Raw genomic sequence first — 22,156 nt, 5'->3', positions numbered from 1 at the left:
AGACAACTTGTACACTACGTAAAGTGTTTGTATTATGGTATAATACAAACGTGAATGAACGAACACCAGACATGTTCGCCTGGTTTGTTTACATTACGTGTGGATTGGGCAGAGTGGGGCAGGGAGGGCAGCCCTGGCTGTCTACCATACTTCCTACAAACCTGACTTCCTACAAATAAAACTCACCTCTCATCCTACATTAAGACTACAAATATTCTAAGGTAATTAATGAATGTACTGTATATGTATTTTATTACTCTGGGGTGCTTTAATTATATGTCATAGTATATTACATGTGGGTGGGGTGGGCTGACCTTGCTGGCTACCATACCTCCCAGGCCTGACTTCCTACAAATAAAACTCACCTCTCACCCTACATTAAGACTACAAATATTTTAAGGTAAGTAATGAGTGTACTGTGTGTATAATACTTTTTGTAGATGAATGGTTCAGAGAACTGACATGTTGATAAATTAGACACATGTGCAACTCTTGGGTATCTTTATTGAGGAAACGTTTCGCCACACAGTGGCTTCATCAGTCCAAGAGTTGCACATGTGTCTAATTTATCAACATGTCGGTTCTCTGAACCATTCATCTACAAACCTGTCAGACACTGCAACTTCTTGGGATCTTAATACTTAGGAATTCTTCACTTGCCTAATTCTTGGGCACGACCTACTTCCACATTGAACAAATGTGACACCACCTATGACTGCTGCACCTCTTCTGCCATACGGTTTATAAGCTGCTTCTCTGCTCATATGCCGTATTCTATTCAAGATTGATGGACTGAACACATCGACTCAAGGTTGAGGGACTGATTACCTCATTCTCCTCCTGTTCTTCAAGTTTCTCCTACGTATGGACTGATGAAGCCACTGTGTGGCGAAACGTTTCCTCAATAAAGATACCCAAGAGTTGCACATGTGTCTAATTTATCATAATATTTTTTATTGTTTTTAATGCCTAGTTCTATTGCTAACTTAATATATGTTAGTGTAAACTTGTTACCTGGCATTTATATGCATTTATAAGTAGAAAAAATGGCATTCTGCTTTCCAGCGATGTCTGCTTTTAGGCAGTAGCCTGGAACCTAACCTGCCAAATAAGTGGGGCCCTACTGTACAAATTAATATTTCTAATATACATGTATTGGGAAATATGTATTTTTTCATAACTGTCAGGACTTTTTAAATGCACGAAATATAAATTAAAATAGGGTAATAAATTTTCTGTTATAGGTACTATAATGTATGCAAAGATAATGTTAGTTGAATTATGGTAGTTATAATTTTTTAACAATTGCATGAGTTTGGGTGATGTTTTCTTTCTCTCTTATTAACATTTAATAAATGTTTACATACTGACTATATAGTTTCCATATATTCTGCCATATTGTTCAGTTTATCTTGTACTGTACATTCATTAACAGGTGTTCATTTATAAGAAATTAATTTTATTATTATTTGTTATTAATGCAGTCTCATGGCAGTACTATGTTGATGTTGGCTTTTATTTATGTATTAAATATTACTGAAGTTAGTTAAATACTTTGTCAGTATGCAAACAACAGAATAATTAATATATAATTAAATTTATTAATAAATTAATTTAACTTGTTGTTTTACTGTTTATTGAGATTTATCATAAGCTAATACTAATGAACATAGCTACCTCTATATCTGTTATCTCTATCTCAGTTCAACTTGATAGCATTTGTCATATTATAAACTTCATTTTTATTTAGTAGTATATTGTAGACTTAAGAATTTTGTTTATTATAATGAATTTTTTTTTTATCTTAATGGCCATCTGCCACCAAGGGTGACTTGAAGAAGGAAACACATTCACCATCATTTATTCAGTGACTGTCTTGCCAGAAGTGTGCTGCCATCACAATTCAGATTACTGTTCAACTGCAACATTCCAACCTCTCCTTCAGTGTGCAACCACTGCTGTTCCCACCTCCAGGACTCAAGTCTGGTTAACCTGTTTTCCTGAATCTTTTCATTAATGTTACCTTGCTCACACTCCCACAGCACATCAAGCATTTAAAATCACTTGTATCCACTGACTCCAGTCTATCATACTCAAACTAGCCTGATGATTGCTCGAGCCCTTTCCCTGAAAATGCTCTTTTCCCCCTCCTTATAACCATTTGTAGGATAACCCTTACTCCTCCTTCCTTCTACCCCAGGTTTATATGTCTTCATGATCCTATATCTCATCCCATCCTCTCTAAATACCCAAGGCATCTCAGTAACTTCTCCTCAGACTTCTGAGTTTTATCCTTGTTAACCTTTATATGGTCCAAATTCTCTGCATGATAATCATTCAACACATTGCTCTCAAACATAACCTTTCCACTTCCTCTATCCTCCTCCTCATTGCATCTTCCAAAGCCCATGCTTCATAGCCATACAAATATGTCAGTACCACTATACTCTGGTACATACCCCCTTCTTTGCCTACATATATAAACTTCTTTTCACAGATGCTTTAACATACCACTTACCTCCCTTCCCCCCATCCCCATCCTCATCCATTCTATGATTCACCTTGTCTTTTATAAACCCATTTGCCAAGATGTGCACTCCCATATACTTAAGTACATTCACTCCCTCCAATATGATATCCAATCTTGTATTGCCTAGAGTTTTTGTTACTCTTATCTTTGTTCATTTTTAATATCTTCTTTTATATATCCTCCCTATTTCATCTACCAGTCTTTGGAATTTACCCACAGAATTCCTCAAAAGACCTATGTCATTGGCAAAGAGCAGATATGACAACTCTTACTGCATATTAAATTCATCATCTTTTTGTCCTAGAATGATGGGGACTTCCCCATCATTCTAGCATTTGCTTCTTTTACAACCCCATCTATAAATACATTAGCCAAAGTGCCATCACACATCCCTTTCTAAGTCCTATCTTCACAGGACAATAGTCCTTCTCTCTCCTACATGCTCTAACCTGAGCCTCACTCTCTGCATAAACACTCTTTGCTTCTTTTAGTAACCTGTCATCTTATCCACACATTTGGAATATCTGCCACATTACTGCACTATCCACCCTATCATAAGCTTTTTCTAAATCCATAAATGCAACAAAGAGCTCCTTACCCTTATCTAAGTAATGCTTGATTATATGCTTTAATGTAAACACTTGATCTACACATTACCTACTCTTCCTAAATACTCCTTGCTTTTCCACAGTCTTTCAATAATAATTTTAATGTACGTTTTCCCCAGTATACCTAAGAGGCTGATTCCTCTATTATTACACTATTTTGTAAAATAATTCAAATCTCATTAACAGATAATTGACAATTGTGATACAAATTGGTAATAACTTCTATACTAATTTAATCATCAAAAATTATGCTTAAGTTGAACTGAGAAGGGGTTAGAGATTAATATATTTAAGGTGATGGTTTGCACCTACTAATAAAACTTGCATGTCAGATCCAAAACCACGAGAATCAGCTGTAGTGCCTTGGAACCATGAATCTCCTGTGGTCTCACTGGGAAATCCCACCTCGCTATATTGCCGAGCTGTTGGCTGGCCAAGACCCTCTGTCACATGGTGGCGAAATTCTGACATGTTACCACTGTCCTCTCTGCAATATGAACAGTTCCGAGATGGCTCATTAACTATTCGTGTAGTAAATCTTCAGAATCTTGGTCCATACACTTGTCATGTTTACAATGGTCAAGGGCAGGCTAAATCTCAGACAATTGTATTGCGAGCTCTTGGGCCTGTCTACAATATAGTTAACAAATACCGGGATTTCCTTCAGTATATAGTTGACCCACCCAAGGCTCCTGCCTCCACCAAACCCCCTCAACCTACTATTCCTACCACTCCTTTCCCTGCTATACGTCCTGGGGAGAGACCTTATTGGCCTGCATATAGACCACCGCCTACTCAAAAAACCACATCTGCTTCTCGACCAACAACTCCTAGACCGTACATAGGTGAGGTCTTGCATGTTATTTTTCCTGGGATTACTAATTTTTCAATGTATAAACATAATTATACATATTTCATTAAGTCTTTATATATTTTGTGTGTGTGATGTACCTATTTATTGTGTAGCTGTCACTGGCTTACTTTAATCAAGGAATGGTTACTTTATAATACTAATTTTTTCATATTTTGGCAGTCTTTTGCTGGCATGTTCTCCATAAAAAAAAAATACAATATTAATATGATTTTCTTCAGCTACCAAGTAAGAGAAAACAAAGATTCAATCATATTTAGATTAAATTTAATTACATAAACTACATTTCTAAGTACTAATCCCAGAACTTTTGATATTGTATTTGTTTGTAATTCCTGGCATTTCGTTAAAAAAATCATTATTATTAGATATCTTTAGGGTATATCAGACTGTTGATTATTCAAGACAAGCTGAATTAAACATTATTTATTATGTAATTTGCCATAACTTCAGATACTGTATCTAAATTAACAGGACTTAAATCTTTGTTGTCAGTATTTAAAGTGTACTTATGCTGATGATGGCAAAAGAATATACAAAGCATGTACAATATGATCCCAAATGGATGAACAATAGATTAAAACATCTCATTGGTCAAAAGAGAGGCATATATAGGCATATCAAAAGAGGGAAGGGGCACTTAAGAAATCAATATATTCAGTTAAAGAGAGAGATAAAAAAAAGAATAAGAAAAGCAAAAAGAGATTACGAGGCTAAGGTCACAAGGAATTCGAAGACTAACCCAAAAGGGTTCTTTCAGGTATACAGAAGTAAGATTAGGGACAAGATAGGCCCACTTAAGAGTAGCTCAGGTCAGATCACTGACAGTGATAAGGATATGTGTTAAATTTTCAGTTCTTACTTCCTCTCAGTTTTTACTCAGGAAGATACTAGCGAAATTCCAGAAATAATAGATTATGTAGAACAGGACGATAATAAACTCTGCATGATTGCGGTAACTAGTGATATGCTCCTCAGACAAATAGAGAAATTAAAAGCTAACAAATCCCCAGGCCCTGATGAACTGTTTGCAAGGGTGTAAAAGGAATGTAAAGAGGAACTTAGCATACCTTGGCTGATCTTTTCAACATATCACTACAAACTGGCATAGTGCCTGATAAGTGGAAAATGGCAAATGTAATACCTATTTACAAGGCAGGTGACAGGTCCTTAGCTTCAAACTATAGGCCAATAAACCTCACCTCCATAGTGGGGAAATTTATGGAATCAATAATTACTGAAGCAGTTCGTAGCCATCTCAAAAGGCATAAATTAATTACTGAATCTCAGCACAGTTTTACAAAGTGGCGTTCCTGTCTTACGAATTTACTAACTTTCTTCACTAAGGTATTTGAGGAGGTAGATCATGGTATTGAATATGATATTGTGTATATGGACTTCAGTAAGGCTTTCAATAGAGTTCCACATCAGAGGCTGTTGAGGAACCTTAAGGCACACAGAATAGGAGGAGAAATATTTTCCTGGGTTGAGGCGTGGCTGACAAATAGACAGCAGAGAGTTTGCATAAATGGGGAGATATCAGAATTGGGGCACGTCACAGTGGTGTTCCACAAGGGTCAGTGTTGGGCCCCATGTTGTTCACAATTTACATAAACGACATAGATAAGGGAATAAATAGCGACATAAGTAAATTTGCTGATGACACCAAAATAGGCCATCCAATTCATTCTAATGAGGACATTAGAGCACTCCAGGATGATTTGAATAGACTGATGCAGTGGTCGGAGAAGTGGCAGATGCAGTTTAATATAGACAAATGCAAAGTTCTAAATGTTGGACAGGAAAATAACCATGCCACATATAAACTAAATAATGTAGATCTTAATATTACGGATTGCAAAAAGGATTTAGGAGCTCTGGTTAGTAGTAATCTAAAACCAAGACAACAGTGCATTAGTGTTCACAATAAAGCTAACAGAATCCTTGGCTTCATAGCAAGAAGTATAAATAATAGAAGTCCTCTGGTTGTTCTTCAATTCTATATATCTTTGGTTAGGCCTCATTTAGATTATGCTGCACAGTTTTGGTCACCGTATTACAGAATGGATATAAATGCACTGGAAAACATACAAGGGAGGATGACAAAGTTGATCCCATGTATCAGAAATCTTCCCTATGAGGATAGACTGAGGGCCCTGAGCCTGCACTGTCTAGAAAGGTGTAGAATTAGGGGGGATATGATTGAGATATATAAATGGAAAACAGGAATTAATAAAGGGGATGTAAATAGCATGCTAAAAATATCTGACTTAGACAGGACTCACAGCAATGGCTTTAAATTGGAAAAATTTAGATTCAGGTAGGATATAGGAAAGCACTGGTTTGGTAATAGAGTTGTGGATGAGTGGAACAAACTTCCGAGTACCGTCATAAACGCTAAGACGTGTAGTTTTAAAAATAGGTTGGATAAATACATGAGTGGGTGTGAGTTGGACCTGACTAGCTTGTGCTACTAGGTCAGATGCACTGCTCCTCCCTTAAGTGACGTTACTGACCTCACTCTGTTAAGGCATTGGCTTAAGCCGGTGGGAGAAATGGAGCTGCCTCGCATAGGCCAGTAGACCTGTTGCAGTGTTCCTTCTTATGTTCTTATGACTGTTCAAAAAACTATGTCTCATAAGTTAATCCTCACACAGTTCCACTGCGTGCCATAATCCGTCTGAACACTACTGAGTTCACACCGTCTTCAACTATACGTATACCCTGTGAAGTCAAAGGCTATCCACATCCAGTAACAACATGGTTTAAGGGAGAATATCCTGTAGAAGCCTCTGAAAAATATGAGATTGAAGGTAAGTCAGAGAATTATTACTTTTAACATGTATTTTGTATTTGTTGACAAGAATGGAAAAAAAGGAATGTTTTGCTGCTAATTTGTACTTCATCACCAATGATGTTACTGCATGCTATCAGTCATAAGTCGTTTTTATTTTAAAATGTGGCCAGTTATACATCTTATGAGTGCTTAACACAAAAATATACTGTTTGAAAAAATATTTGTATTTGAAAAAAGTAGTTAGAATACATCACCTTATGTTTTAGTTATTATTGGGTAAAGCTTTGTGATGATCTGTAAGCCATCACAACTTCCTGGATATTGTAACCCTTCAACTCATCAGTAATCAACTACCATGGGATGGAAGATTCTTTTAAAATATATCACAGCAGTCTGTCACTGAACTGTGAGCATGGTAACATTTTGTGAAGGAGTAAGGAAAGCCAGTTAGCCAGACTTGAGTCCTGAAGGTGCCTGCACTCTAGAGAAGTGGGGATAGTTACAGTTTAGAGGGTCATTTGAACTGTAATATCCCTGCGCCTCTGACAAGACAGTGATAGAGCGACTGATGGTTAAAGTTTCTTTTTTGAGTCAATCTATCTCTTTTTATGGGCGTGAAGCATGGGTTGTGAATGTTGCAGCAAGGAGGAGGCAAGAGGCAGTAGAGATAATGTGTCTGAGGACAATGTGTGGTGTGAATGTTATGCAGAGAATTCATAGCTTGGAGAGTACGAGGTGCAGGATTACTAAAAGTATTATTCAGAGGTCTGAGACAGGGTTGTTGAGGTGGTTTGGTAATTAAGAGGATGAAGCAAAATAGGATGACTTAGAGAATATATAAATCTGTAGTGGAGGGAAGACAGGACAAGGGTTGTCCTAGGAAAGGATGGAGGGAGGGGATAAAAGAGGTTTTGTGTGCAAGGGGCTTGTACATCCAACAGGCATGTGTGAGTGTGTTAGGAGTGGCAGAAAACTTTTGGAGGGACCTGATGAACTGTTGGAGTGTGAGCAAGGTAACATTTTGTGAACCGATTCAGAGAAACTGGTTAATGGGACAAGAGTCCTGGAGGTGGGAAGTATGGTGCCTGCACTCTACACACCTCTGGCAAGACAGTGATAGCATGAATGGTGGTAAAAGAATTTCTTTTTTTTTGGTCACCCTACCTCGGTAGGAGATGGCCAGTATGTTAAAAAAATTGTGTACTGTGTATGTATAAAATACACCTTAATTATTGTTTAAGTCCATAATTTGATATGTTGTTGAGGACGAATCTTGGATCTGATAAAACAAAAGTTGTCATCTGCAGTCAGGACTGGTTTAAGTTCCTGAGAAGCACTAAGTAGGCCATTGATGTAGCTCAGGAACAATGAGGGCCTAAGATGCTGTCCTGTTGCAACCCTATATTGATAGGCTGGGTTGATAAGGTTGTGTCATTAATAGTCACATGCTGGCATCTGTCTCTTAGGCAGGACTTAATGTAAGTGAGGGCATGGCCTCTGATTCCATAATATTCTAGTTTAAGCAGCAGGATTTTGTGGTCTTCTGCATCAAAAGTTTTTCTTAGATCATTGAAGATAGTCTCTTGTAACTTACTTATTTCCCTATGATGGAGTAGTATTGTTTTTTGTATGATAAACTTCTCAAATATTGAATTCTTATCTTTCCAGAGGATAGGACATTAGCAATTAAGGATGCACAGACTGGTGACTCAGGACGATATAAATGCCAGGTTCAAAATGAATTTGGCATTGCTGACAGCACCACTGTTATCACTGTCAAAGGTATGAACTTTAGTCACAAAATGGTTTATATTTTGTATTCATTACCTTCTTGTTCATGCCCTTACAATTAGATTTCCATACTACTTGTATGAGACAACTCACTTGTGGACTTCAAACTTAATTGTGCTACATATTTCTTTACCATCTTTTTCTCTCATATGATAATACTACACTTATAGCTTCATTAACAAGTAAATTTAATTATAAAGCAATCAGAATAAATAATAAATATGTACATTGTTTGGTTTATTGTAAATATCACTGAAGAAGAAGTTTTAGTTGAAATATATAATATAGTACATGTACCTGAATAAATGCAATACTCAATAAAGGCCAGTATAATAGGTGTATGATGCAAGAGAATAAGGATAAGGAAATAGACCAACAAGATTGACCATGGAATAGATATACAGTACAAAATCTTGGCTTATATACAGAGGGACACTCAGAATGAAATGAGACATTGAAACAGGTACAAAAGAAAGACTGAAATAAACAGAGAGGGGCAGTGGAAGAGAAATAAAAGGAGGTTAGTAAAAAAGAGAAGAGTAATATTTGAATAGACAAGATGGGATAGTAGAAGATGTAAAAGAATATAAAATTTGTTGTACTTCAGGGATGGAAGGGGAGGTGAAAGTAAATAAATTGGAGAAAGGCTCACTAGATTGGGAGTATAGGTAATGGGGAAGGGGGTCAAGGGGGTAGATTTAAGAATGAAGTGTTGGAGTGTGCAGCAGAAGTTAGTGAATATAGAAGTATGAGGGGTGAAATGAGGTAAAGAGGATGGTAAAGCAGAGAAAATAAGGATATGAGAGGCTTTTAGGATGTAGAAGTGTCATACAGAGGATGGAGTATATGGAGAGAAAAGGAAAGGTTAAAAAAATGGTGAGTGCAAAAGGTGAGCCAGTGTGAGAATGGGTGAGGATTTATCAATAAATTTTGCTGAGAATAAGAAATAGTTTTGGAGGGAAATTAATAAGTTAAGAAAACCCAGGAATCAGTGAAAAATAAAAGAGGGGAAATGTTAGATGAGGAGGTAGAGGTACTGGAAAAATGGAGGGAATATTTCAAGGCATTGTTAAATGTTAATGAAGAAAGGGAGATAATGATTTCATACATTGAGCAGAGAGGTAAGGAAGAACCAGCTGTGAATATAAGGGATATGTGTTAGGCAGTGGGTAGAATGAAAGGGAATAAAGCAGCTAGAATAGACAAAATTAAGACAGAAGTGTTAAAAGAATGTGAGAATGTAGTTTAGGGGAAAAAGGGGATGAAAATGTTTAAGGATTATAGGGAGATGAGCCTGTCAAGTATACTGCATCAAGTGTATGGTAGTATTAACCCTTTCAGGGTCCATCCTGTAGATCTATGGCTTTACGTTCAGGGTCCAAACCGTAGATCTATGCCATGAGCTCAGCTCACTCTGATAAACTGTGAGTGGTAAATTTGGGCCTAGATATGAGAGAATACATCTATTTATTTATTTATTTATTTATTTATTTATTTACAATTTGAGCACACATACAGAGGTACAAAAAAATACAGATAAGAGCAGCATGCCAAAGCCACTTATACTATGCATAGCATTACGGGCTGGCTTAAAATTAACTTAAGATTAACTAAGCAATGATGAAATCAGTGATAAAACATTAATGTAAACAGATTACTATAAAGCACAAGTGAGTATTACAAAGACAGGTCATATGGTTGCATGCATTGTTGTACATTCAGTCGTATGAAGTATTCTGTTAGGTAGTGTATTTAAAAAATAATAAAGTTAGATTCGGTTTTAGGTTTAACATTTATGTGATATAATTGTGAGAAACATTTAAGATATACAATTTATAAGGTTCAGTTATTCAGTATTTATTTGGTTTTGGGTGAGTAAGTGATCTTTGAGAAGAGACTTGAATTTATAAACAGGTAGTGTTTCTTTTATATTTACAGGTAATGAATTCCAGATTTTAGGTGGTATGTGTGCACCACATAAAACAAATCCTGCAGCACACTGTGTATAATGAGAGAAAAAGAACTGAGAACATGATTTTCGATTAAAACAGCGACTTTGCAGTGTTTTTTGTATATTTTTTATAGTTGTATTTGCGATTTCTTGGTCTCATTTGATAGAATGGAAGACATATTACAGAAATAGAGATGATTTTGATTGGTTTTAGCACTGGAAATGGCTTGAAACTGAGCTCAAAGTAGCGGAAATGTTAAATTTTTGCCGATGTTCAAGAGTAAACAAACGACCTCACACGTCTAATATACGCCAGCTGGTGGGTCTAATATACATTCACAAATGTGGTGATGATATTTATACAATTATTACAATATTGCATAACAGTAACTCTTCTATTTTTTGGTGTGAATAAAAATTCACAGAGGAAATGTTAGTTTAGTGCCAGGAATACCTACATTATTTATTCTGGACCCTATTTTGAAATTGGAATATTTTGAACTTTGTGTTAAATTGGCCAAATTACCATTTTCCGATCACTTTATTTTGTAGTTGAAACAGTTGACTTGGCGATTTCTTGTGCTCAATCGATAGAATGGAAGTAATACTAGTGAAATAGCTAAGAATTTGGTTGACTGGAATAATGTAATTGGCCTAAAATGGGAGTCAAAGTCGGCAAAATTGCCAATTCGTAAATATCGCTGACACATCAAAATTCGCAGGAGCATAATTTCGTCAATTTTCCATCAAATTTCGTACTTTTTGTTTTATTACCTTCACAAAAAGATTCTCTACCATTTCATAAGAAAAAATAACAATTTTTTTTTTTTTTTTTTTTGAAAATTTCTGGACACTGGGGCACCACTTCAGATTTTGGCCTTGGACCCTGAAAGGGTTAAAAGAATTATAGGTAAGACAGAAAGTAGGACTGCAGAGGAATTAGGAAAATTTAGGATGGATAAGGGATGTGTAGACCAAGTATTTACGGTAAAGCATAATGGTGAACAGTACTTAGCTAAAGGTAGGGAACCTTATGTTGCATTTATGGATTTAGATAAGGTAAATGATAGGGTAGGTAGGAAAGCATTGTCACAGATGTTGCAAGTGTATGGAATAGATAAATATGAGGGAGTTATTTTCCTAATAAAAGTAGGACTTAGACAAGAGATATGTGATGTTATGATGGTTGTTTAACATATTTATAGATGGAGGTTATAAAAGAAATAAATGCTAGTATGTTGGAGAGAGATGTGGTGTTAAAGGTTAATAAATTATATAAGCTGCAAAAATTGGAGGAGGAATTTTGGAGGGTATGTAAAAGAAGGAAATTAAAAGTGAACACAGGAAAGAGCAAGGTGATGAGAGTAAAAAAAACCTAGATGGTGAAAGATAGGAGGGAGAGAGCGTAGAGGAAGTAAATGTATAGCTATTTGAGGATAAACCTGTTTGCAGATGGTGCTATAAAAAAATAAAAGGTAAACCATAGAATGGAAAAGGTGGGTGGTACATTGAGATATGTATGGAGACAAAGAACTTTATCCATGGAGGCAAAAATTGGAATGTACCACAGAATATAGTGGTACCAACATTGTTATATAGGTGTGAAGTGCACGTTATAAACATTGAAGCTTCAAGCAGTGGAGATGTCATGTTTGACAGTGATGTGAATATTAGGCATAGAATTTAAAATGTGGATATTGGTTGTTTAGAGGTTGCCAAAAGTATAATTCAGAAGAATAAGGAGGGGTTGTGGCACTTAAGAGAGAGTGGATCAAAACAGGATGACTAGGATGGTATATAAATTTTGGGTGGAGAGGAGGGTTAGGGGTTGTCCCAGGAAGGGTTTGAGGGAGGTAGTTTACTACCTCCCTCAAAAAGGCTTGTGTGAACATGAGTGAGTAGAGTGCCTTTTGTGACCTGATGTGCTGTTGGAGTATGAGCAAGGTAACATTTATGAAGGGTTTCATGGAAACCCTTCATAAGGTACAGGGTCTGCACTCTAAAAAGAGGGGTGAGTATGTCATAGTTCAGAGGGCCATCTAAATTATGATAGCCTGCGAAGACAGCAATTGAGTAAATGAAGTTGACTCTTTCCTCCTTTTTTCTGGAGTCACCCTACCTCAGTGCAAGATGGCCCTGTGTATTTAAAAACTTTTTCATATATGTATCTTTTTTGCATAATTATATATGAATTACTTAAACTTTAGTATGTAGACTGTAATGTACAGTGGTACCTCAAGTTACAAACTTAATTCATTCCAGAAGGCTGTTCAAGTGCCGATACCAAACAAATTTGTTCACATAAGGAATAATGTAAATTAGATTAGTCCGTTGTAGACCCCCAAAAATACACTTACATAATTGTTCGAGTTGGGAGCTGTTCGAAACTTGACATACCACTGTATTATGTTTTCTTTATGTTTCAATAAATGGTAGAATTCTGTAAAAATATGCATGGTTATTATATAGGTAAAAAAAAATGACATGTGTTTGTGCCCTTAAACTCAGAAAAGAGAGAGTTTTACTTGCAAGAAAAAGAAGTTGAGATAACAGTTTGTGTAGATACTGTAGTTAGACTTCATACATTGTGGAAAACTGTTGGTGGATAAAGAATAAACATGGTAAAGAAGTTTTTACCACAAAAGTGGAAAGAGGAAACCTTAAAATGTATCTGATCATCTCTGACTAAACCATTTATCAAATAAATATATATCTTGTCGTGTATAGTAAATATATTTAAATATACACCCATGTAATAATTTTTAATTCTTTCAGGAGTTTATGTACATCCCAGCTGCACAGACAACCCCTTCTTTGCAAATTGCAAGTTGATAGTTCGTGCTCAGTATTGTACAAATAAATACTATGCTCGATTTTGCTGCCGTTCCTGTACATTGGCTGGACAACTGCCTTTTGATGGCCCACATCTATTGAATTATCCAAGTAGTAGTAAGAGAAGGAAGTGAATAAAAAATTCATAGTTTTTGTTAATGCCGTAGTGAGGCCAAGTTAGCAATGGCTTAACTAACATTACAACAGGCAACTGCCTTACATACCCAGGATTTGGTGTAACAGAATGGAGATACACTTGGTATTTTAGGATTTGATAAAGCTCATATGACCATGAAGACTGTTACGAATCCTGGACAGTGAAGGTGGTGGGTTCATCATAACTTCACAGATAAGACGTATTTTTTAACAACAAATGAAAACATTTTGATTCTGACATAGATGACGTTCATTCTTGGAGTCTTATTTCGGTGTATTCATTACTTATGATATTTTTACCATTTAATATATATAGCAGTATAAGGGGTAAACGTTCATTAAAAATAGTTTGTAATAGCTCCTCAAATTATATATTCAGTACTATCCCCATAACTTATAACATTTGGTATCTCTTAAGACTTGCCATATTCATCTTGAAAAATTATGAAAAATAAGTAAGATTTGTATTATAGGTGCAGCAGTAGTATAAAACTGAAAAGGGGAGAACCACATGTAGGACTCCAATTATGATAAAAATGCAAACAATGTGAGATTAGCTATAATTTCACTTGCTCGAACTCTTCCCCCCCCCCTTTTTTTTTTTTTGTAGAAAGAATAAAATTTCATTGTTAAATTACAGAAAGTTATAGTTAAAGAGTTTGAACACAGTGACAGCTGTGGCTATGTAGTCCTCAGGCTTGTACATAATGCACAGAATTTATACTTTAACATGACCAGAACCAATATGTTGGAAGTGAAATTCCTTTCACTTTCCAATACAATTCTAGGTTTAAACTTTTATTTAATTAAATATTCAAAATTTAATTATATATTAGTATTCATATACTGAAAACATGATCTTTTTTTAACTAATTTTGGTCTGTATTTTAGAATAATTAATTATAGAACCTAAAAAATGTATATCACTGTATAGTTTGTTTTTTCAAATAATGATAGCTTAGATCAAAGTTCATTAATACTCTATATTGTAGATATGGATAATTGTTTTATTATATTTTAATTGAGGAATGGAAATTCCACTTACCCATACAGCTGTTTACAAGTCTTATAGAGTAATTGCTCAAAGTCAATCACAAGTTTGTGACTAGTGTGGGTTTGAAACATTAACTGCCGTATATATGGCTTGGAGAAGTGTCTTGTTGAATACGTAGTGGTGATAGTTGCTAAACTGAAGGAATGAGCACTCTTAAATTTGCAATCTTTCACATATGGTTGCTTCTTAAAATAAATTACAAATATCAGGATAATATCTCCTTGTGAATATTAATTTATACAAAAAATATGGTTGTTACTAATTCTTGAAATTTTTGGGCGAGTGTAAGTTATAAGTAATTCGAGTGTCTTATCTGCAGCCATGTCTTCTGGAGGTGTTACCTTGATGTACTTGTAATCTGTTTCTGTGATGTCAGCTGAAGATCACATTTATTAGCTATGGCTAATGATATCCAGAGGTTTTACTCGTTCAATATTTTGGCACAGAGTCTAGATAATATCTTTGATGGTCATGGATTCTCAAACATTTATCCTCGCAAAAACTGCACGTCACTGCCACAGTGTTGTCAATAGTTTATAGGTTACCTTAGATCCAGGTAGTCCAGTGGTGCTCATTTATCTGATACAGTATATATTAATGAATACAAAATAAAATATTAAATGTATGTATAATTACTGTGTCTTGCTTTTTAAGCTGAACTTGCCAACTTTCTTTATATGGCAAGAATATTTTTACCAGACAGGCTAATATTTATTATAACTACAAAAAAATCAGTCTGAACATAAGAAAATTAATATTTTTGTTAAGGTTAAATAATTTTTATTAAATCTAAGCTGATGTTAAATAGGTTGGATAGAATTAAACTATATTATACTAAATTTGATCAAAGTTTCATTAGGTATCTAAGTTTCGATGCAAAATATAAATTTTTTACATGATAATTCACTTGAATGTATCCCTCATTGCTTAAGATGCAATTTTTAAAATGTATATCTTTAAGGCAATTAAGTTGTTTGAGTGCAGGGTATAAGAAGAATCACTATAACGAAAGGTAAATGGAATGCTTGAATGCTTGTGTGATTATTGACATAAATACACACATTACACACACACACACACACACACACACACACACACACACACACACACACACACACACACACACACACACACACACACACACACACACACACACACACACATTACACACACACACATTACACACACACACATTACACACACACACATTACACACACACACATTACACACACACACATTACACACACACACACATTACACACACACACATTACACACACACACATTACACACACACACATTACACACACACACACACACACACACACACACACACACACACACACACACACACACACACACACACACACACACACACACACACACACACACACACACACACACTGTATATTAACATAAGACCAATAAATATGTTAAATGATTGTGCCAAAATGATGTGATTTTGCTGAAACTTTTAAAAGAAACTGTAAATAAATGACTAAAAACTATTCGTTTTTAAAGTGCTTATCTCCACCTTATTCTTATAAGCCTTGGTGCATATGATTGTATTTCTTACAAAAAATTCATATTGATTGGAAAATATAAGCTTATTTGCTTGGCTATAGTAGGCCCCTGCCAACTAGTTTTCATAAGTACATGTACATACTAACCTTTTATGGTCATAAATAAGTTACTTCTAACATAGGCAGACTAAATTTTTTTCAAGTTATAAAATGCCTAAAAAAAAATTGTTGTGATTCTGGGCTTATAGTGTACTAACGTGCTGTTAATTAAGATGCAATCTTCTATGAAGTTTTCGATGTACAACAATTGCAGAATTGTGGCATATTTTTCAATTATGACTGAAATTAATTAATGATGGTGCAGCTTCATTGGAAAAATAATAAGTGTTGCAGGGCTGGACTGCTAATAGGATCCACAGCATTTCTGACAAAGCTTAGTCTTGTCCTAAAATCTACGTAGTTTTATTTTTATATTTTAAGGAGGTAATACCTGGTATTAATAGGAACTAAAAACAGACAAGTAACAAGATACTTCATGAATTAAAAAAATATATAATTGTAGTTACAAAAGGAGAGTGGTGCTAGTTTATGAAGTTACAATACAAAACAATATAATGTAATAAAAGTGTTCGGGTATCAGTTTATGAAGTTAAACAGGATTTGAAACTTCATTTTGAGTATTCTGAAGTTCTGATTAGTCAAGTTGTCTACCATTATTGTTTAGTGGTGCTACTTGCTGCATAAGTCATTCCAATTTGTTTTTCTCCATTTATTATTATAACCTGCTCACTTTTAGCCCTATCCATGGTTTCAGCAAATAAAGAAATGCTTCTCGTTGTGTAAAACACATACACCGTACATTGCCCATAGAAGATAAGGTGGCTCTGAAGCCACTGTCAGTCGCCATGAGCTCAGCTCACTCAGATAAACTGTGACTGGTAAATTTAAGTTTACGTGTGAGAAAATAGGTCTGTGTGGTAAGTGTGCACCATATAAAAAAAATCCTGCAGCACACAGTGCATAATGAGAATAAAGTGCGAGTGTTTATTTTGTAAAACAGTGACTTTGCGGTGTATTTTCGTATGTTTTTTATGGTTGTATTATAATTTTTTTGGTCTCATTTGATACAGTGGAAGATATTTTACAGAAATAGATATGATTTTGATTGGTTTCACAATGGAAAGTATCCTGAAATTGAGCTCAAAGCAGTGAAAATGTTCAATTTTTGCCGATGTTCAAGAGTAAACAAATGATGTCACTGTCCAATACGTGTCCATCTGGCTGGTCTAATATACTGTCATGAATGGGTTGACATTGCTTATACAAGTATTACAATAATGCAGTACTCTACATAGTAAATTTTCTAATCTTTGTGTAAATAAAAATTCAAAATTGAAAGCAAGTGTAATATAAGAGGGGCTTGGAGACATGACTAATGAACAGAGATAATGTTATTTTAGTACCAGGAATGCCTGCATTGTTTATTCTAGACCCTATTTGGAAATTGGCATCTCCTGAAATTTGTATGAAATTGGCCAAATTACCAATTTCTGACCACTTTATTGGGTAGCTGAAGTAGGTAAATGAGCAGTTTCTTGTACTCAATCAACAGAATGGAAGGAATACTAGCGAAATAGCTGTAAGTTTGGTGGACCGGAACAATGGAATGGGCCAAAAATAGGGTGTAAAGTGGGCAAAATCACTGATGCATAAATATTGCCGTTGGATTAAGTGTATTCTAACCTAACCACTCTGTAATCCAGCAATATCACTTATCCGGTACCCTACAGGTCCCAGTGATGCTGGATTAGTGATGGTCAACCTGTATAATAATCATAAGCTTAAGTGGAGTAGAACTGGTGGAAAATAGGTGTTTTATACTGTGAGGAGATTGAGGAAAGGAAGGAGCACTGTCTATTGATATTTTGTATCCATAAATAAAACTTCATTATTTTTCTCAAAAGTGAGGTATTCTCCTATTAGTAAAATTTTCTTTGTTATTTATGAATACAGTAGACTGTCATTTAGCACGGATTTATTTGGCATAATTCGGGTATAGCACAACTGGAGAATTGCTGCACAATTTTATGTAACACGTAAAATTAATATAACACGGTTCAGTTTGCAGGAAGGAAAAAAAAAAATTCCTTTTTCTCAAGCGGCCGCCTTGTTGTGGATCAGCCGGAGAGACCTCCCGCCATCCCCTGCCACCCCCTGACACCACCCCACTATCCTAACATTCATAATTCATAAGTGTCCAGTTAGTTTCTCTTCTCTGCTACAAGCTATTTGTGTTTGTGAATTGTGTTTTGATCTTTTAATTACTATATCTTGTATCTGCCCAGCAATCATGACACCCAGTAGGCATACCAGTATTGCTGAAAATGGCAAGAAAAGGTATAAGCATTTAAGTCTTAGAATTAAAGAAAGAAAACAAAGATATTAAAACAAGATAACCATAATGAAGTGTTATTTTGCACACATAAAAAGAGGTAAACATGAGTTTGTGTGACTGACTGACTTACTGACTTGACTGAATGACTTACTGACTTGACTGAATGACTTGACTGACTGACTGACTGAATGACAAAGTTAGGCACTCCAGTACAACCATCGACTTCAGTACCAGAACCTCTACCATCCACTTCAGCCCAGTAGGGCCACAGCATAGCTCTCCACTCTTCACAATCATCCACGAACACCAGCACCCACAATTTAAGGTAAGAAATACTATTATTTCTGTTACATTTGTAGTCTTAACCAATAAAAACAACATAATACATCACAACAATGAACTACAATTACATATTCACTTTTATTTTTGTAAGATGTAGAGGCATAAAAAAAAGTTGTTTGGCTTTTTTGGGGCTCCAAGGAACGTAACCCTATTTTTCCCATAAGTTCTTCAGTTCATCTGACACGGTTTTTTACCTAACACAGCATTTTCAGGAACATAACTACCGTGTTAAATGATGGTCTACTGCACACATTATGATTTTTACACACATTATTCAGGAATCATGGTTTTACAATCCCTTGAAGGGAATCTGTAATAGCCTTGACCATTTATGTTTTATGTATTTATTTTAAAATTAAGAATTTGGGGGGATATAATATAATGTGTCATTCAATTCCTTCTATATAATTTGTTTTTAACCTTTATTGTTCATCTAAAGTCCAATACAAAAATCTGAAACATTAAAAATTTGGCACAAATTTTTCCAAGGTGTTGCAGTATCAAAAATCATTATTTTTTCTCTGCTTATTTTTGAGCAAACGTCATGAAACTTCTAATATATACTTTGGACCACCTTAGCTCACAATAAAAAGTCATTGAAATTGGACTACTTTTACATTTTCCAAGTTGAATCCTGCTCCTCTTTTTAAGATTTTCATGTCACGTTGAACTGCAGATAACAAACCATGGAAACTGAACCCACAGATACAGGGGTCCTACTGTACTTCCAACCTCCAGGACTAGAGCCAAACTAATCAGTGTCAGAGAATATCTTCATGAAAATGACTTGTCCCCAGTCACTCCAATGACATGCTGACACACCTGGATGCTTAGGACTCACCAGTTTAATACCTCTTTCACAATGTCTCTCCAACCCATCCAGAATAACCCCCAGACTTGCATAGTTTATTGGCCCCTGTTTCTCTGATAGATCAAAGTGACTTACTACTTCATATTATCATTCCCTGATTTAATGGGTTTATTGAACTGCAGTTGATCTTACCTTGACACATCGCTGACTATACTCATTCAGTTGACATATATATGTATGTAATATTTCCTTTTATAGCCAACTGACAGAATAAATGTGAAGGGATCTTAGCCCTGATCAGACTATTAATTGTAATGATATAATAAATGGTGTTTTGATCAATAGGACTATTCATGATTACACCTAATATTAATGTCTGCCTGCGATGGCTCAAGCTAACGTGCCAGTCAGGGGGTACCCAGGCCACTGTGCCAGTCCAGGGGTACCCAGGCCACCGTGCCAATCCGGGGGTACTCGAGCCACAGTGTCAGTCAGGGTTCCTGGGCCACCATGCCAGTCAGGGGGTACCTGGGCCACTGTGCCAGTCAGGCAGTACCCAGGCCACCGTGCCATTCCGGGGAACCCAGGCCACCACCATGTCAGTCCGGGAGGCCCAACCAGGGGTGTCAACCTGGTACAGCCCAAGTCAGGGTGTCAGGCTGGGATGGCCCAAGTCAGGGTGTCAGCCCGGGACAGCCCAAGTCAGGGTGTCGGCCCGGGATGGCCCAAGTCAGTGTCGGCCCAGTATGGCCCAAGTTAGGGTGTTGGCCTGGGATGGCCAAAGTCAGGGTGTCAGCCCGGGATGCCCCAAGTCAGGGTGTTGGCCCAGGAAGGCCCAAGTCAGGGTGTCAGCCCGGGATGGTCCAAGTCAGGGTGTTGGCCTGGGATGGCCCAAGTCAGGGTGTCAGCCCGGGACGGCCCAAGCCAGGGTGTCGGCCTGGGACGGCCCAAGCCATGATATCGATCTGGGGACACAAGGCACCATGTCAATCTGGGGGACCCAAGCCATCATATCAGCTGGGGGACCCAATACACAATATCAGTCTGGAGGACTTAAGCCACCACAACAGTCTGGGGAACCAAAGCCACCACATCAGTCTGGGGGACCCAAGCCACCACATCAGTCTGGGGGACCCAAGCCACCACATCAGTCTGGGGGACCCAAGCTACCACATCAGTCTGGGGGGACCCAAGCCACCATGTCAGTCTAGGAGACCCAAACCACCATGTCTTTTTGAGAACCTTAGCCACTATTTCTTTTTGGGGAACCCAAGCTACCATTTCTCTTTGGCAAACCCAAGCCACAATGTCTTTCTAGGGAACCCAAATCACCATGGCTTATTGGGGAACACAAGCCACCATGTCAGTCTTGAGGACCCTAGGCCTTATGTCATTGTAGATAGTATGTCTACTCCATCTGTTTCACATACCTCCCAGTAGAGGCAATTGCTGGCCTACAGCTTGGTTTCATCAGTGCCCAGCAGCAGGAAAGCACTTAGGTCTGTCCTCCCGCCAAGTACTCATCCTCGCACTTTGCCCAAGCAACCCTACTTGTGTCTACCTAGGCACCCCTATAGCCAATAAACTCTGCTATAGTGTACATGTATCTATGTAACCTGAACGCTACCACTCAAGCATACTTCATGGATAACACAGGCAAGGTTTACGGTGGCCTGGTAGGCAGTGCTCTCACTTAACATGCTGAGTGTCCGTGGTTCAATCCCCAGCAAGGGTGGAAACATTGGACATGTTTCCTTACACCTGTTGTCCTGTTCACCAAGCAAACAAGTAGGCACCTAGATGTTAGTCAACTGGTGTGAGTCGCATCCTGGGGGAAAAAATGGAGGACCCCAATGAAAATAAGACAGACAGTTCCTCAATGACACACTGCCTTTCTTGAGTTATTCTGGGTGGCTAACCCTTTGGGGTTAAAAATCCAAGCAAAACCTTATCAAGATGGATTGCCTACATGCCAGTTACCATCTATGCAAACATACAACCATTACCTCAATCCAGGGGTACCCAAGCCATCATGCCAGTCCAGAGGGTCCAAGCCACCAGCCATGCCAGTCTGGGGAGACCCAAGCCACCAGCCGTGCCAGTCCGAGGGGACCCAAGCCACCATCTGTGCCACTCCAGGGGACCAAAACCACCATGTTGTCTAAGAGGCCCAACCAGGGGTATCGACCTGGGACAGCCCAACCAGGGGTGTCAACCTGGGATGGCCCAACCAGGGGTGTCGACCTGGGACCTCCCAACCAGAGGTGTCGACCTGGGATGGCCCAACCAGGGGTGTCAACCTGAAATGGCCCAACCAGGAGTGTCAACCTGAGACAGCCCAACCAGGGGTGTTGACCTGGGATTGCCCAACCAGGGGTGTCGACCTGGAACTGCCCAACCAGGCGTGTCAACCTGGGACAGCCCAACCAGGGGTGTCAACCTGGGATGGCCCAACCAGGGGTGTTGACCTGGGATGGCCCAACAACGGGTGTTGA

The 22,156-nt window shown here is 37.3% G+C and overlaps 1 protein-coding gene across 6 annotated transcripts in view; it reads left to right on the top strand.

Annotated features, from left to right (window-relative positions):
* Positions 1-15,989, top strand: part of Ppn (proteoglycan-like sulfated glycoprotein papilin) — a 504,188-nt gene extending 488,199 nt beyond the window's left edge. For 5 of the 6 annotated variants that reach the window (XM_070095679.1, XM_070095654.1, XM_070095670.1 and 2 more), the window contains 4 exons: positions 3,471-3,983; positions 6,667-6,822; positions 8,475-8,588; positions 13,324-15,989. In XM_070095679.1, coding sequence (XP_069951780.1) covers positions 3,471-3,983; positions 6,667-6,822; positions 8,475-8,588; positions 13,324-13,514 — 974 coding nt within the window. In that variant the 3' untranslated portion in view covers positions 13,515-15,989. The remainder of the gene's footprint in view (positions 1-3,470; positions 3,984-6,666; positions 6,823-8,474; positions 8,589-13,323) is intronic. The other variant, XM_070095675.1, reaches the window with a different exon arrangement.
* The last annotated feature ends 6,167 nt before the right edge of the window (positions 15,990-22,156 follow it).

Source organism: Cherax quadricarinatus, chromosome 4 (assembly GCF_038502225.1).
Source record: "Cherax quadricarinatus isolate ZL_2023a chromosome 4, ASM3850222v1, whole genome shotgun sequence".
Classification (NCBI taxonomy): Eukaryota; Metazoa; Arthropoda; class Malacostraca; order Decapoda; family Parastacidae; genus Cherax; species Cherax quadricarinatus.
This window is presented reverse-complemented; position numbering and strand designations above follow the sequence as displayed.